The sequence below is a fragment of the Coregonus lavaretus genome, assembly GCF_964263955.1.
Source record: "Coregonus lavaretus genome assembly, chromosome: 11".
Lineage (NCBI taxonomy): Eukaryota > Metazoa > Chordata > Actinopteri > Salmoniformes > Salmonidae > Coregonus > Coregonus lavaretus.
In genome coordinates, this window is record NC_139998.1 from 59,292,214 (window position 1) to 59,308,997 (window position 16,784).

The window sequence follows — 16,784 nt, forward strand, 5'->3', positions numbered from 1 at the left end:
AACGTGGGTTGGCTTCTTCTGTTTTGATTTAGTCAGAGATGGGGTTAGTTAAATATGTCAATAAATAACCAGTCTTTATTTTACCCGAAGAGGACAAGGTGCAGCACCGGCTTAGTACTTTGATTTAGCTGAGTGAGATAGGCTACCAGTAAGTGACCATGGACAAAACAGATATTCTAAAACCTTTAATGGATGTTGATCTGGGTCCACTTATTTTAGATGGTGGACTGGCAACAGAACTGGAATCAACAGGTTGTAAATTACAGGTGAAGTACATCAAATTGCATTTTATGAGTAATTCCAAAGAGAGCTGGGGTGTAATCATTACATTATTCCAAACAGCAACTAAAACGAGAGACTCTGTTGGACAAATGCAGGTTTGCAACAGAATCGCCGTAATGAATATGCCCCTGTACTTCACGTCATGTATATTTGACTATAATGTTTTGCGTGGGTACAGGGAGATCCTTTATGGAGTGCAAGGCTGCTACATACTAACCCACAGGCTATTAAAGATGCTCATTACAGGTGAGTTGTTTAACATACACTATTGTTGATTGTTGTTCTAGTTCCGCCTTTACTGTTGCAAAGCATTACAGATGTGGCTCTGTGTCTCTCTTCCTAGGTTCCTGTGTGCTGGTGCCGATGTGATAACGACAGCCACGTACCAGGCTAGCGTTGAGGGCTTCACCAGGCACCTGGACATCACCCCTGAACAGGCCAACCAACTGATCATGTCAGGAGTGACTCTGGCCAGAGAGACTGTCAAACACTTTATGACTGACCAGCCTCCCTCAGGTGAGTGGGCACTGTAAATTACCGGTGGAGTCCCTGCCCGACTACATTCTAGACCATTTTTAAAAAACATTTTTAGTCATTTAGCAGACGCTCTTATCCAGAGCGTCTTACAGTTAGTGAATACATATCTTTTTATACTGGCCCCCCGTGGGAATCGAACCCACAACCCTGGCGTTGCAAACGCCATGCTCTATCAACTGAGCTACATCCCTGCCGGCCATTCCCTCCCCTACCCTGGACGACGCTGGGCCAATTGTGCGCCGCCCATGAGTCTCCCGGTCGCGGCCGGCTGCGACAGAGCCTGGATTCGAACCAGGATCTCTAGTGGCACAGTTAGCACTGCGATGCATTGCCTTAGACCACTGCGCCACTCAGGAGTTGGGATGGGAAACTTTGACTTTGGGTGGGGGGCAACAAAAAATCTAAACTCATCATGGGGGGGCGCAGTGGCTCACGGCTCTGCATACCCACATCCATACCCACACAGGCAGTCTGAGCCAGCTCTAGCCTTTTGGGGGCCCTAAGCAAAGTTGTTGCCCCTCCCCCTCCACCCCCACCTTGTGAGCCACACATCAATGGTGGCCATTGTGGTCCTCTGTAGCTCAATTGGTAGAGCATGGCGCTTGTAACGCCAGGGTAGTGGGTTCGATCCCCGGGACCACCCATACGTAAAAATTTATGCACACATGACTGTAAGTCGCTTTGGATAAAAGCGTCTGCTAAATGGCATGTTATTATTATTATTATTATTTGACAGCTGAGAATAGTTTTTGTTTTTTTTAGTTCATTTCCTGCAATTCTACACATTTTTTTTTTTTTTTTATTTTTATTTTGTCTGGTCACTGGTGTAGCCTACAAACGTAATGTTGTACAAAACTGTTCTAACTATTGCATTCCGTGCCTCATTAAGCATACGTGCGATTTCATGTAATTTTTTCAGGAGGGGAGTAAGCTACATGCAGCTATTTAACATGTTTTACTCAAAATACATTATCGACATGTTGGTAAAACTTTGTCATTATCGGCAACATGAGCACGACACAAATAGACGGTCTGGTGATGTCATGTTCTTCTTAGCTGCTGAGTTACATGCAGCTACAGTGAGGGGAAAAAGTATTTGATCCCCTGCTAATTTTGTACGTTTGCCCACTGACAGAGACATGATCAGTCTATACTTTTAATGGTAGGTTTATTTGAACAGTGAGAGACAGAATAACAACAAAAAAATCCAGAAAAACGCATGTCAAAAATGTTATAAATTGATTTGCTTTTTAATGAGGGAAATACATTTTTGACCCCTCTGCAAAACATGACTTAGTACTTGGTGGTCTTTTGTGTTTCTTCCATTTGCGAATAATCGCACCAACTGTTGTGACCTTCTCACCAAGCTGCTTGGCGATGGTGTTGTAGCCCATTCCAGCCTTGTGTAGGTCATTAAAATTATAGACTGATTATTTCTTTGTCAGTGGGCAAACGTACAAAATCAGCAGGGGATCAAATACTTTTTTCCCTCACTGTATTTACTCTCGCCACGATATCAGCATATATGGCATAACTATGGCACCAGGCGAAACGAACTACTCTTTTCACCGGTCCGGATACCTAAAACGTTTCGCTGCCCAGAGGTGAAACGCAGCAAGACACAGACACGCAGCCTAATTACAAACTTCATGTTGTACACACAACTGTTGAAACTATTGCATTCCAGGCCTCAATAAACATTGGCGGTGGGTGAGGTGAGTTTCCCCCTAGTATGTAAAGCGCTTTGAGTACCTCAGTTGGTAGAAAAGCGCTATATAAATCCAATCAATTATTATTATTATTAATTTGCGATTTAATGTTATTTTTTCATCATCATTGCAAACATTGGCTAAGCTGCTCAGGACCTACCAACTCAGCGAGGCACTCAGAGATCCTGTAACTCCCTGTGTCTCTGAAGCTCTTAGTTCTATGATCATATCTGAGTTGTTAAATGTTCATACATTACATGATTACATGGTATCTTTTTATTTTCTCAGATCGCAGGGTGCCTCTGGTGGCAGGCTCTGTTGGACCTTACGGAGCGTTTCTGCACAACGGCTCGGAGTACACTGGCGCTTACGCTGCGGAGATGAGTGTTGAGGTAAGGCAGGCAATGCCAAGAAACAACTCCACATTGGGGTTGACCTATCATGATCTATACTGAACAAAAATATAAACGCAACATGTAAAGTGTTGGTTCCATTTTTCATGAGCTGAAAAAAAGATCCCAGAAATGTTCCATACGCACAAAAAGCTTATTTCTCTCAAACTTTGTACACAAATGTGTTTACATCCCTGTTAGTGAACATTTCTCCTTTGCCAAGATAATCCATCCACCTGACAGGTGTGGCATATCAAGAAGCTGATTAAACAGCATGATCATTACACAGGTGCACCTTACAGAGGCCACTCTTAAATGTGCAGTTTTGTCACACAACACAGTGCCACAGATGCCTCAATTTTGAGGGAGCGTGCAATTGGCATGCTGACTGCAGGAATGTCCACCAGAGCTGTTGCCAGATAATTGAATGTTCATTTCTCTACTATAAGCCGCCTCCAACGTCGTTTTAGAGAATTTGGCAGTACATCCAACCGGCCTCACAACCGCTGACCACGTGTAACCACGTGTCACCACGCCAGCCCAGGACCTCCACAACCGGCTTCTTCACCTGTGGGATCATCTGAGACCAGCCACCCAGACAGCTGATGAAACTGTGGAGTATTTCTGTCTGTAATACAGCCCTTTTGTGGGGAAAAACTCATTCTGGTTGGCTGGGCCTGGCTCCTAAGCTCGCCCCTGCCCAGTCATGTGAAATCCATAGATTAGGGCTTAATAAATGTATTTCAATTGACTGTTTTCATTATATGAACTGTAACTCAGTGAAATGGTTGAAATGTTGGGTTTATATTTTTGTTCAGTATAGTAGCCCAGTGTTCCTATGGTCTGTCTGCTCTCTGTCTCTAGCCCCGTTTATACCTGGTGCTTTGTCCTGATCTTGTCCACATTCTGATGTGTGTCTCTCTCTCTCTCTCTCTCTGTGTCTCCAGGAACTGAAAGCCTGGCACCGCCCCCAGGTCCACTGCCTAGTTGCAGCAGGGGCCGATCTCATTGCCATGGAAACCATCCCAAGCGTGAAGGAGGCAGAAGCTCTGGTGGAGCTGCTCAGAGAGTTTCCAGATTGTAAAGCATGGCTCGCCTTCTCCTGTAAGGTAATGCTTGCTATAACTATATGTAATGAAGACTGTTTCTCAATTTGGCTTTCCTTGATTCCTCGCGTCCTCTCTCCTTCTCAAACTGCATTGTAGGAGACGATCCAAAGTTCCTACCCTTAGACATTATTTTCCAAAGCGTTCTGAGAAATAGGCAAGGAGAGAGGATGCAAGGGATCTAGGAAAGATAAACTGATTCTCTATAAATATGGGATGTAAGAATACAGTGATCTGTCTTCTATTCTCCTCAGGATGGACAGTGTATATCTGACAGCAGTCGTTTCTCTGAGGCGGTCCAGTTGGCCAGTAGGTCCAGTCAGTTGGTGGCTGTAGGGGTGAACTGCTGTCCTCCAGGCCTGGTCAAGCCCCTCCTAGACTCAGCCAGGAGACAGAGGAGACCAGGCCTCAGCTGGGTGGTCTACCCCAACAGTGGAGAGGAGTGGGATACATACTCTGGGTGAGTGAAACTAAATCACCTTGGATGCGTCCCAAATGGCACCCTGTTCCCTACATGGCACCCCGGGCCCATAGGGCTCTGGTCTAAAGTAGTGCACTAAATAGGGAACAGGGTGCCATTTGGGACGAAGACCTTGGCTTGTGACCTGACACATCCAGGTTGTAGTATTATACTGTATCATTTGGCTACACACTGATGTCTGCTATAGTATAAGATATCGAGGCGATATCAACTTTTCACTTCAGTCAACAGTTCCATGATGATTACTCCATTGTTTCAAGTGATTATTGAGTGAATCTCTTGAATTGATTTAACCTTTTTTATCATTTAAAGGTGGAGAAAACCAGATAATAGAATATCATCAATAGCTGAACTGAGTCTGGAGTGGATGAAACAAGGGTCTGCACTTATAGGTAAGAGAACAGATGATCTAATGTTGTCTTGTTAAGAGCGTTGTGCCAGTAACCGAAAGGTCGCTGGTTCTAATCCCCGAGCCGACTAGGTGAAAAATCTGTCGATGTGCCCTTGAGCAAGGCACTTAACCCTAATTGCTCCTGTAAGTCGCTCTGGATAAGAGCGTCTGCTAAATATGTAAATGTAAATGTCTTTGTATTGACTAACTAGGACAGGGATGGGCAACTCGCATCAATTTACAGATCAGTGTTTTTTAGGAACTCAGTCGGGATCTCAACTTCCTGTTGAGAGTTAGAATAGTAGAATACACAAGGCGCCATTTTGTGGTTGTGCATCAGCAGCATCCTGTTATGTCAGTCGCTGACAGTCACTCAATTAGCCCATGGCAACAGAATCTCACTTAGGGCCCCCAAAAGGCTATAGCCGGCTCTGACTGCCTGTGTGGGTATGGATGTGGTTACGCAGAGCCACTGATGAGTTCAGATTTGATGTGAACCCCGCCCCCATCGAAGTTGCCCATCCCTGAACTAGGATCTCTTGTCTTCCAACAGGAGGGTGTTGCCGCATCAGTCCTGCCCACATAGCGGAGCTACGAAGACAGATACATGGAAACATGTCTGGCTCCGATGCTTCACAGCATGGACAGGGAAGACCTAACAAGGAATGAGCTTACAGGGAAGACCTTACAGGGAATGAGCTTACAGGGAAGACCTTACAGGGAATGAGCTTACAGGGAAGACCTTACAGGGAAGACCTTACAGGGAATGAGCTCTTATTGCTGTTATGTAATCACACAGTCAGATTATGCAGTTAATCACTATTTTAAAATTACAATTTTGATATGCGTTTATATAAATGAATTATTAACCCTCATACTGCCAACGTATTTTATATACAGTGCATTTGGAAAGTATTCAGACTCCTTGACTTGTTGTTACGTTACAGCCTTATTCTAAAATTGATTAAATATTTGTTTTTCCTCATCAATCTACTACACACAAGCATAATGACGAAAACAGGTATTTAGCAATTTTTGCTAAAAAACTGAAATATCTTATTTACATAAGTATTATTTACATGATCATCCTTGAGATGTTTCTACAACTTGATTGGAGTCCACCTGTGGTAAATTCAATTGGTTGGACATGATTTGGAAAGGTACACACCTGTCTATATAAGATCCCACAGTTGACAGTGTATGTCAGAGCAAAAACCAAGCCATGAGGTCGAAGGAATTGTCGGTAGAGCTCCGAGACAGGACTGTGTCGAGGCACAGATCTGGGGAAGGGTACCAAAAAATGTCTGCAGCATTGAAGGTCCCCAAGAACACAGTGGCCTCCATCATTCTTAAATGGATGGAGTTTGGAACCACCAAGACTCTTCCTAGAGCTGGCCGCCCGGCCAAACTGAACAATTGGCGGAGAAGGGCCTTGGTCAGGGAGGTGACCAAGAATCCGATGGTCACTCTGACAGAGCTCCAGAGTTCCTCTGTGAAGATGGGAGAACCTTCCAGAAGGACAACCATATCTGCAGAACTCCACCAATCAATTATGGTAGAGTGACCAGACGGAAGCTACTCTTCAGTAAAAAGCACATGACAGCCCGCTTGGAATTTGCCAAAAGGCACCTAAAGACTCTCAGACCATGAGAAACAAGATTCTCTGGTCTGATGATCCGCTTGGAATTTGCCAAAAGGCACCTAAAGACTCTCAGACCATGAGAAACAAGATTCTCTGGTCTGATGTTCCATGATCTCGCCATCACGGTTGACAACTCCGTTGTGTCCTCCTCCCAGAGTGCGAAGAGCCTTGGCGTGACCCTGGACAATACCCTGTCGTTCTCCGCTAACATCAAGGCGGTGACCCGATCCTGTAGGTTCATGCTCTACAACATTCGCAGAGTACGACCCTGCCTTACACAGGAAGCGGCACAGGTCCTAATCCAGGCACTTGTCATCTCCCGTCTGGATTACTGCAACTCGCTGTTGGCTGGGCTCCCTGCCTGTGCCATTAAACCCCTACAACTCATCCAGAATGCCGCAGCCCGTCTGGTGTTCAACCTTCCCAAGTTCTCTCACGTCACCCCCCTCCTCCGCACACTCCACTGGCTTCCAGTTGAAGCTCGCATCTGTTACAAGACCATGGTGCTTGCCTATGGAGCTGTGAGGGGAACGGCACCTCCGTACCTTCAGGCTCTGATCAGTCCCTACACCCAAACGAGGGCATTGCGTTCATCCACCTCTGGCCTGCTGGCTCCCCTTCCTCTGCGGAAGCATAGTTCCCGCTCAGCCCAGTCAAAACTGTTCGCTGCTCTGGCACCCCAATGGTGGAACAAGCTCCCTCACGACGCCAGGACAGCGGAGTCACTCACCACCTTCCGGAGACATTTGAAACCCCACCTCTTTAAGGAATACCTGGGATAGGATAAAGTAATCCTTCTACCCCTCCCTGGACTTGAACCCGATCTAACATCTCTGGAGAGACCTGAAAAAAGCTTTGCAGCGACGCTCCCCATCCAACCTGACAGAGCTTGAGAGGATCTGCAGAGAAGAAGATCCGCTCCTGAGTGGCGCAGTGGTCTAAGGCACTGCATCGCAGTGCTAACTGTGCCACTAGAGATCCTGGTTCGAATCCAGGCTCTGTCGCAGCCGGCCGCGACCGGGAGACTCATGGGCGGCGCACAATTGGCCCAGCGTCGTCCAGTGTAGGGGAGGGAATGGCCGGCAGGGATGTAGCTCAGTTGATAGAGCATGGCGTTTGCAACGCCAGGGTTGTGGGTTCGATTCCCACGGGGGGCCAGTATATATAAAAAATATATGTATTCACTAACTGTAAGTCGCTCTGGATAAGAGTCAGAAATCTTGCTTGTTTGTAGGTGACCAAATACTTATTTTCCACCATAATTTGCAAATAAATTCATTAAAAATCCTACAATGTGATTTTCTGGATTTTTTTTTCTCATTTTGTCTGTCATAGTTGACGTGTACCTATGATGAAAATTACAGGCCTCTCTCATCTTTTTAAGTGGGAGAACTTGCACAATTGGTGGCTGACTAAATACTTTTTTTCCCCACTGTAGATGAAAACTCTCTTGGTAAATAGTGTGGTCTACAGCTTATCATAAGATACTCTACCTCAGGCGAGCAAAACCTCGAGACTTCCTTAGTATTTGATTTTGTGCACCAGCTGTTGTTTACAAATATACACAGACCGCCACCCCTTGTCTTACCGGAGTCAGCCGTTCTATCCTGCCGATGTAGCGTATAGCCCGCTAGCTGTAAGTTGTCCATGTCGTCGTTCAGCCACGACTCGGTGAAACATAAGATATTACAGTTTTTAATGTCCCGTTGGTAGGATAACCATAATCTTAAGTCATCCAATTTATTTTCAAATGATTGAACGTTGGCTAATAGGATTGATGGAAGAGGCAGTTTACTCGCTCGCCGTCGGATCCTTACAAGGCACCCCGATCTACGTCCACGATATCTCCGTCTCTTCCTCACGCGAATGACGGGGATTTGGGCCTTGTCGGGTGTCTGTATGATATCCTTCGCGGCCGCCTCGTTGAAGAAAAAATCTTCGTCCAATACGAGGTGAGTAATCGCTGTCCTGATATCCAGAAGCTCTTTTTGGTTATAAGAGACGATGGCAGAAACATTATGTACAAAATAAATTACAAATAATGCGGAAAAACACACATAATAGTACAATTGGTTAGAGCAGGGATGTCAATCATACGGCCCGCGGGCCAGAACCGGCCCGCCAGATGGTTCAATCCGGCCCGCGAGACGACGTCCACTTTTTTTTTTTAAAGGAACAGATATTCCAAATTTGTCCAGCAGAGTTCGCACTGAAATAACGAGAGATCCTGAAATAAACAGCACGTGACAGCAACGCGCCCAGAATGCGCCATCTGCCGATCTTGCCTTATCGTTATTAAGCTCGTTGTCAAAATTACCCACATTACCAAAATGTCTTTGTCAAAAAGGAGAAAAGTTGACACCGAGTGCAGAGTTTTCCAAGAAAAATGGACTGATTCATATTTATTCACAGAAGTGAATGGGAAATATGTGTGCTTGGTGTGTAATCAGCAAGTTTCAGTGCTCAAGGAATATAATATTCGGCGCCACTATGAGACTCATCATGGTGAAAAATACAACCATTTGCGAGGACAACTGAGAATAGAGAAGATAAATGAATTGTTAGTGGGTCTGAAGAAACAGCAGTCTGTTTTTACCCGTAGCCGAGTGGTCAGTGATGCAGCGGTGAAAGCTAGCTACCTTATTGCTAATGAGATAGCGTTAGGATCCAAGCCATTTTCTGAGGGTGAGTTCGTGAAAACATGCATGCTGAAGGCTGCAGAAATCGTGTGCCCTGAAAAGCGACAGGCCTTTGCCAACATTAGCCTAACGAGAAACACTGTCGCAGATAGAATTTCAGATCTCTCGGCAGACTTGGAGAGCCAAATGAATCACAAAGTCAAGTCATTTGTTGCATTTTCGGTTGCAATTGATGAGAGCACTGATATTACAGATGTTGCTCAACTGGCCATATTCATTCGTGGTGTTGATGCGACTTTGACAGTCACCGAGGAGTTCCTTGGGTTGGTACCTATGACGGATACTACAACAGCGGATGACATTATGAGCTCTCTCGTTGGAGCGCTGGACAGAGTCGGAGTGGACTGGTCCCGTGCCGTCAGCCTGGCTACAGATGGTGCGCCATCAATGATTGGGAGAAAAGCAGACGTTGTGACAAAGTTCAGAGAGAAAGTACAGGCCGCAAATGGAGGACAAGAGTTTTGGACATTTCACTGTATTTTGCACCAGGAAGCATTGTGTTGCAAATCATTAAAAATGGATCATGTCATGGAGGTGGTTGTCCGCACTGTTAATTACATCCGAGCAAGAGGTTTGAATCACCGTCAGTTTGACAGTCTTCTCAGTGATAAAGACATTACGCATGGCTTGCCATACCACACCGAAGTACGGTGGTTAAGCCGAGGTGCCGTGCTGAAGCGTTTCTTTGAGCTACGAGAGCAAATTGAACAGTTCATGGAGAAAAAAGGCAAACCAGTGAAGGAACTTAAATGCCCAGAATGGGTGCAGGATCTTGCCTTTCTGGTGGATATTACAGAGCACCTGAATAATCTTAACAAAATGTTGCAGGGCCGCAAAAAAGTTGTCACTCAGTATTATGACAGCATACGCACATTCAAGTTGAAACTGTCACTCTGGGAGACACAACTATCTAGCGGTGACACCGCTCATTTCCCTGGTCTAAGAGATGTGCGTGCGACCGGACTTAATGCTGACATGGCTCAATACAAAGACAAGATTACAGGATTGCTGCGGGAGTTTGAGCGACGGTTTCAGGTCTTCGGTGAACTTGAGACAGAATTTGCCGTTTTTTGCTCGCCATTCACAGTCAAGGCTTCTGATCTGCCCGCTGACATCCAACTCGAAATAATTGACTTGCAGTGTGATTCAGGTATGAAGGACAAATTTGCCTCTGTGGGCTTGGACACATTTTATCAGTATCTCTTGCCAGGGTGCCCCAAATTAACAGCCCTGGCTGCAAAGGTTTTATGCATGTTTGGGACTACCTATCTTTGTGAACAGGTTTTCTCTGTAATGAACATCAATAAAACAAAGCTGCGCTCAAGGCTAACACACAAGCACTTAAATGACATTATGAAATTGGCTGCTACTCAGGATTTGACACCTGATATTGATGCAATCGTGAAGGCTAAAAGATGCCAAGTTTCAGGAGCAGCCGCAGTGAGAGAAAGAGAGGGGAGTAGGTCAAGTCTAATTGTAAGACTCTCTCCAAAACTATTGTAAGACTTGTGCCTTTGTAGATCCACTGTGATCTGTGAGTTATAATGCACATATGTAGGCTAAATGATAAATTAAGGCATAATATTGAAAAACAAAGGTAAAGATTTGGAGTTGACGTTATTTATAGGTTATTTTGCTATTATTTTACTGGCCCGGCCCATAAATAACATTTACAGTGGTAATGTAATATTTAAAGACCATGAACATTGTGATAACGTTCTTCATAGCTCCCACTTTAGTTTGTGCATAGTGTGGTGAGTCAGTTCAGGTGGTCAGAATGTATACTGTACATTAAAATAAGTTAAGTTAATAAAACAAGTTGTTTTAATCAAAGTGAAATGCCATTTTTTCAGTTCCATAGGCCTATCTGTGAATAAATGTTTTGTGCCTTTGTAGATCCACTGTGATCTGTGAGTTATAATGCACATATGTAGGCTAAATGATAAATTAAGGCATAATATTGAAAAACAAAGGTAAAGATTTGGAGTTGACGTTATTTATAGGTTATTTTGCTATTATTTTACTGGCCCGGCCCACTTGAGATCAGATTGCGCTGTATGTGGCCCCTGAACCAAAATGACTTTGACACCCCTGGGTTTGAGGGCTGTAAAACGGCAGCCATCTTCTCCGGCGCTGTTCTTTTGTACAGGTTATATATGTCGGAGATTTCCCAGTTGGTTTGAACGTGGCATAGAAGTCATGACTTTACTCAACGTAAAAGGCATGGCTTCTTGACTTCTACATGTATTTCGTTTTTTCTTCTAGGTAAGTTGTCGCACATTGACAAATACACTCACATGCAGGAGGGCGTTCTACTGCCGCATTCAAGTGCTAGTCGGAATTAGGAAACTCTGACATTTCTGACTTGCTAACTGGTTGAAGGCGGCACGTGAATAAATACAACCAGTTAGCAAGTCGGAAATGACAGTGTCCTATTTCCGACTAGCAGATGAACGCGGCATACTCCCTGTGATCCTTGTCAATGATTTATGATTTTATGACTTGATTGGGTTGAAACGTTCACTTCTCCACTTCAAGCAGTGCTCAGGACTCTGGGTAAGCCTTGGAATCTGAATATTGTACCACTTATGTAACTTTGTCTTATCTAATAATGTCATAAGATGCTTTAGATAGTTCAATGTCCACTTGTCAATACTTTGCCTAATACATCAGACTGTGATACCTTTTTGGGATTCGTATGAGTCAAGTCAATACTCCGCTGATCTGCACAACAGGAAGCAGTTGTTATTCCACTAAAGTCTTGGTAAGTCTGGGAGTTTGAATGACAGTAATTCTTATCAAGTTTTTTTAGTCGTATGTATGGGATATACTGCCCCAGTATCGGTGCAGATCTCGCAAATGGTGCTTTCAAGACAACGGTCGGTCGGTAAATTGGAGCTCTAGAATGATGCCAAAATACGTTCGCTATTCACCAATTATGGAGTTTCGCCGAATAACTGTCTTCATTTACTCTCGTTATGTCCGGTATGTACTTCTAAAAAAGGTCTAAGTAAATATTTACAAGCAACCAAAACAATGCCTCTTCGGCACCTCGGATGTATTTAGGTCTTATTTTGCTGTGCGTGGCAGTAATGTGTGATAAACTGGAGGTGTCGACTGGGAATTTTTTGGAAGTACATACCTGCCGTAACGGGAGTAAATTATGATAGTTGTTCAGCGAAACTCCACATTTTGAGAATAACGAACGTATTTCTACTTTATAACGCCTGCAGAGCTGTCTGACAGAGTTTGAAACCGAGCTTCCCGGGCGTTAGAGGAAATGTCGACATCTCTAAAACAGAAACTGGGGCGGGGATACACATGGTATACACGTCCAGGGAAATGCTTACAGGTTCCTCGACAATGCAACAACAACAATAACTAATAAAATATAACAATAAGGACATAAAGTAAATGGCTCAGTAGAATATAATACTTTTTTTTGCATAAGTATAATAGAGGAAGGCACAATTAATCTATTTACATGTGTTTTTGGAAAGGTGAATTAGGGGCAAGTGTTTAAATTGTGCAGTATAATGTAACAATGTTATGTAACTTTATCTAATGTTCTATATTAGAAATTGATAACGCATATCCACTCTTCCTGCTCTCCCTAGCTATAATCTGAACTCCAAAGACAAGGCTCTGCCACCATGGCCCAGAAGCTGGTGATCATAGACACGGACGCAGGTATAGATGACGCCCAGGCCATAATGATGTCCTTGGCCGCTCCAGGCCTGCAGATCCTGGGGATAACATGCTGCTTTGGGAATACTGATGTGGACAACGTCTGTCAGAATGTGCTGCGGGTGCTGTCTGTCTGTGAACGGACACAGGTAGGGACCCAGCTCAGACAGGCTTGTACTGTCAGACTCAATGCTCGGCTTCCTCCCCCCCCCCCCCCAAGTGTCTTCATTTGCATTTCTATTTTCTTGACAACGTGTGGCATCCATTCATACCAAACTTGGTTATCTGTACGACCTAAAGGTAAATCGGCAGCCTGTATGTTTCTCATAGATCCCGGTGTTCCGGGGTGCTGCTGTTCCCCTGGTGGGAGCCACCAAGGCTTTCAGCCATCACTTTGGGACGGATGGGCTGGGAGATGTGCTGGAGGATAGAGATCCACAGTGGAAGGAGAAGCTCCAGAGAGAACATGCTGTTAATGCCATGATCCGACTGGTGGCTGACAACCCCAAACAGGTACTGTAGGCTACCAATACCAATCTGGGGGTCAGGGGTTTTTTCATAACTATTCAAACACAAAGGTAATAATGTTAAGCAATAATACAGTCTTCAGTCCAATGGGAGACAGTGGACGAACGATGATGGTATTGCAAAGATGATCATTGTTTAAGTCACTAAGTTTTAATAATGTTTAAGTCACTAAGTTATAATAATGTCCTCTAGTGGAATATGTGTCCATTGTAAGCCGCCAATTCTTATTTTTCCTTTTCTGTTGACAGGTGTCCCTGGTGGCTCTTGGGCCGCTCACCAACCTGGCGCTAGTCATCCGACTCGACCCTTCTTTCCCTCAGAACTTGAAGGAGCTCATCATTATGGGAGGCAACATGGAGGGTAACGTCACAATCAGTAATAGAAAATAAGGTCATTTCAATGTTCGTCCCAAATGACACCCTATTCTCGACATAAGTGCACTAAGTTTGAACAGGGCCCATAGGCTCTGGTTAAAAGTAGTGCACTTTGTAGGGAATAGGGTGCGATTTTGGGACGCAAACTAATTTGACCAGTATTTCTCCTTCAAGGTAAGGGGAATGTATCGTTATGTGGAGAGTTTAACTTTGTGTTGGATCCTGAATCTGCCTACATCGTCCTGGAGGAATACCTCTGTCCTACACACATAGCATCATGGGAATATTGCTGTAGGAATAAACTGTCATGGGTAAGAGTTAACAGCGTTCAACATTCAGACGGCTTTTATTACTTTATCTATACTGGACACTACTAAATCATTACTAATATAACAGTTTAGAATAATTTAGCATTTACTTGATTTCTTTAACAGTATTAACTTTCATCTTGCATTTCCTGTCGCTGTACACTCCTATAACCCCACCTAGTGTATGATTGACCTGTTTTTATTACCTGATATCTGAACAGGAACACAATCATTACTAATGAAACCGTTTTGTATTTCATTGATTACTCACAGCTTGCGTTGCCTACTTGTACTTCCTAGTTGCTAAGGAATGCTTCCTTTCCATGTACACTACTTTATTGAGCTGCCTACTTGGCGAGGTCTCCTGACCTCAACAGGACTTCAATAAAGACTCAAATATACCCCGTTTAGTTTGATTCACCAGTGTATTTAGTTTTAGATTTATCTTGTGTGTAACTGTGTTTTCATTGACCAGGAATTCTTTGAAGAACTGATTAACGAAGACACGCCTGCTGGTCGCTTCATGAAGAAGATCACGTCCAAGTGTTGGGGTTATTCCAAGGAGGCCATGCTGAATAAGAGGGATGTGTACTTTGGGCCTGGCTTTGTCTCCTATGATGCTTATGCAGTGGCAGCGTGTATAGACAGCTCTGTGGTGACAGAGAGTATAGTGTGCGCTGTCAGGGTGGAACTGCAGGGGGCGCTATGCAGGGGGATGATGGCTCTGGATCCGAGTAACAGACTGAAGAAAAACCACTGTGTTTCTGTCATGAAGACCTGTGATCTGACCAAGTTCAGCCAGTTACTCGTGGCTTCCCTTAGACAACCCTGCAGTAAGTAGTGTAGATGTCGGCCATGCGTTGTGGATCACCTGCTGGGTGTTGACAAAAGGTGGCGATGGTGAGGGGAAATATAGCAGCAATGAACGGGGTTCACATGATGACAGAAAGGAGACCAGATCAGTTGGATAACAACGCAAGCACTCTATCATGTAGGAAGTACAGGTTACTGCCAAAATAATGGCAGCATGAATAAATGAGGGATACAAAGTATATTGAAAGCATGTGCTTCCACACAGGTGTGGTTCCTGAGTTAATTAAGCAATTAACGTCCCATCATGCTTAGGGTCATGTATAAAAGTGCTGGACAGGCCATTATTTTGGCTACCATGGCAACGCCCCCATCCACAGGGCACGAGTGGTCAGTAAATGGTTTTATGCGCATGGAAATGATGTAAGCCATATGCCATGGCCGTCTCAGTCACCAGAGCTCAACCCAATTGAACACTTGCAGTATGTGAGATTCTGGAGCGGCGCCTGAGACAGCGTTTTCCAACACCAAATGATGGAATTTCTCATGGAAGAATGGTGTCGCATCCCTCCAATAGAGCTCCAGACACTTGTAGAATCTATGTCAAGGTGCATTGAAGCTGTTCTGGCTTGTGGTGGACCAACGCCGTATTAAGACACTTTATGTTGGTGTTTTTGTTAACTTGGCCAAATACTCTATTACAGGGTACTCAACTCTGACCCTACGAGGTCCGGATCCTGCTGATTTTCTGTTCTACCTGATAATTAATTGCGCCAACCTGGTGTCCCAGGTCTGATTAGAGGGGAACGATGAAAAAAAATAATGCAGTGGAACTGGCTTTGAGGTCCAGCGTTGAGTTTGACGGCCCAATTAAGACATTTGATGTTGGTGTTTATTTAGGCAGCTCCCTGTATCTTCCCTTATCAGTGAAAGTATTACCGTGTTTCTCTCAATACCACAAGGAGGACGCAAGTGATCCGTTTCTGGACTTATATATCAATGAAATGTACCCATTGATTAGAAATACCTCATGAGCTTAGTTCAATTGTCATAGCTCATCAGAACCCAAAATATAAGCTTGTTTTACTCCAATGTTTGTAAACAAAGTCAATGGAAACCAAGCCTCATGGTTAAAACTATAATTTTGATATCATGGAGGATCAGCCATAGATCTATGAATTTGAGTGGTTACATTTCTCCAGCCCCATTCCTCAGCTTTTACCGAAACAGTGGCAGAGAGAACGCTTTACTATTTCTACTGCTGATTGTGGCTTTAGTCTTTCCTTAATTCATTGAGTCTGTATGCCAAATCTGGAGTCAATCTGATTTATGGTTCATGAGAAGATTTGTAAAGTATTTTTAGCATTAGCATACAGTAATTCAGGCTGTATCACAACCGGCCGTGATTGGGAGTTCCATAGGGCGGCGCACAATTGGCCCAGCGTCGTCCGGGTTTGGCCGGTTTAGGCCGTCATTGTAAATAAGAATTTGTTCTTAACTGACTTGCCTAGTTAAATAAGTAAATGAATAAAGTATGTGCTAACATGCATCTATAGGTACAGTGCGCCCATAAGTGCGCCCATAATTGCGCCCATAATTGAATGCAGCAACAACAAAAATCTCAAAACCATTAAAGACTGCTGTATGTAATGAGTCTAAATCTGGAGGATGGTTCATGAGATGATTGCAGATTTAGCATTACATATGCTAATTTTAAAAAAAATGTACACCTCACCACTGCACCAAACAACTCCCCACACCTCACCACCGAAACGCTCAGGGGCTTATTTTCACATCTGATTTGTAATGTTCAATAAAAGAAAATGCATTTGAATGAC

At 44.1% G+C, this 16,784-nt stretch overlaps 2 protein-coding genes across 4 annotated transcripts; both read left to right on the top strand.

Moving 5' to 3' along the window:
- On the top strand, window positions 1-5,887 carry LOC311137479 (homocysteine S-methyltransferase). Its single transcript, XM_084172015.1, has 8 exons — window positions 1-266; window positions 461-528; window positions 626-798; window positions 2,817-2,920; window positions 3,868-4,029; window positions 4,281-4,486; window positions 4,820-4,899; window positions 5,452-5,887. The coding sequence occupies exons 1-8, from the start codon at window positions 159-161 to the stop codon at window positions 5,565-5,567; spliced, it is 1,017 nt and encodes a 338-aa protein (XP_084028141.1). The 5' UTR covers window positions 1-158; the 3' UTR covers window positions 5,568-5,887.
- Window positions 5,888-11,683: 5,796 nt separating this feature from the next.
- On the top strand, window positions 11,684-16,784 carry LOC311137481 (inosine-uridine preferring nucleoside hydrolase). 3 transcript variants are annotated; one of them, XM_084172017.1, is made up of 7 exons: window positions 11,684-11,795; window positions 11,913-12,003; window positions 12,857-13,075; window positions 13,257-13,439; window positions 13,703-13,814; window positions 14,003-14,139; window positions 14,612-16,784. In XM_084172017.1, exons 3-7 carry the CDS (start codon window positions 12,893-12,895, stop codon window positions 14,975-14,977), a joined length of 981 nt encoding a protein of 326 aa, XP_084028143.1. In that variant the 5' UTR covers window positions 11,684-11,795; window positions 11,913-12,003; window positions 12,857-12,892; the 3' UTR covers window positions 14,978-16,784. The 3 variants fall into 3 exon arrangements, with proteins under 3 accessions (XP_084028143.1, XP_084028144.1, XP_084028145.1); XM_084172018.1 differs by lacking the exon at window positions 11,913-12,003 and having other exon boundaries at window positions 11,724-11,795; window positions 12,877-13,075; XM_084172019.1 differs by lacking the exons at window positions 11,684-11,795; window positions 11,913-12,003 and adding an exon at window positions 12,612-12,649.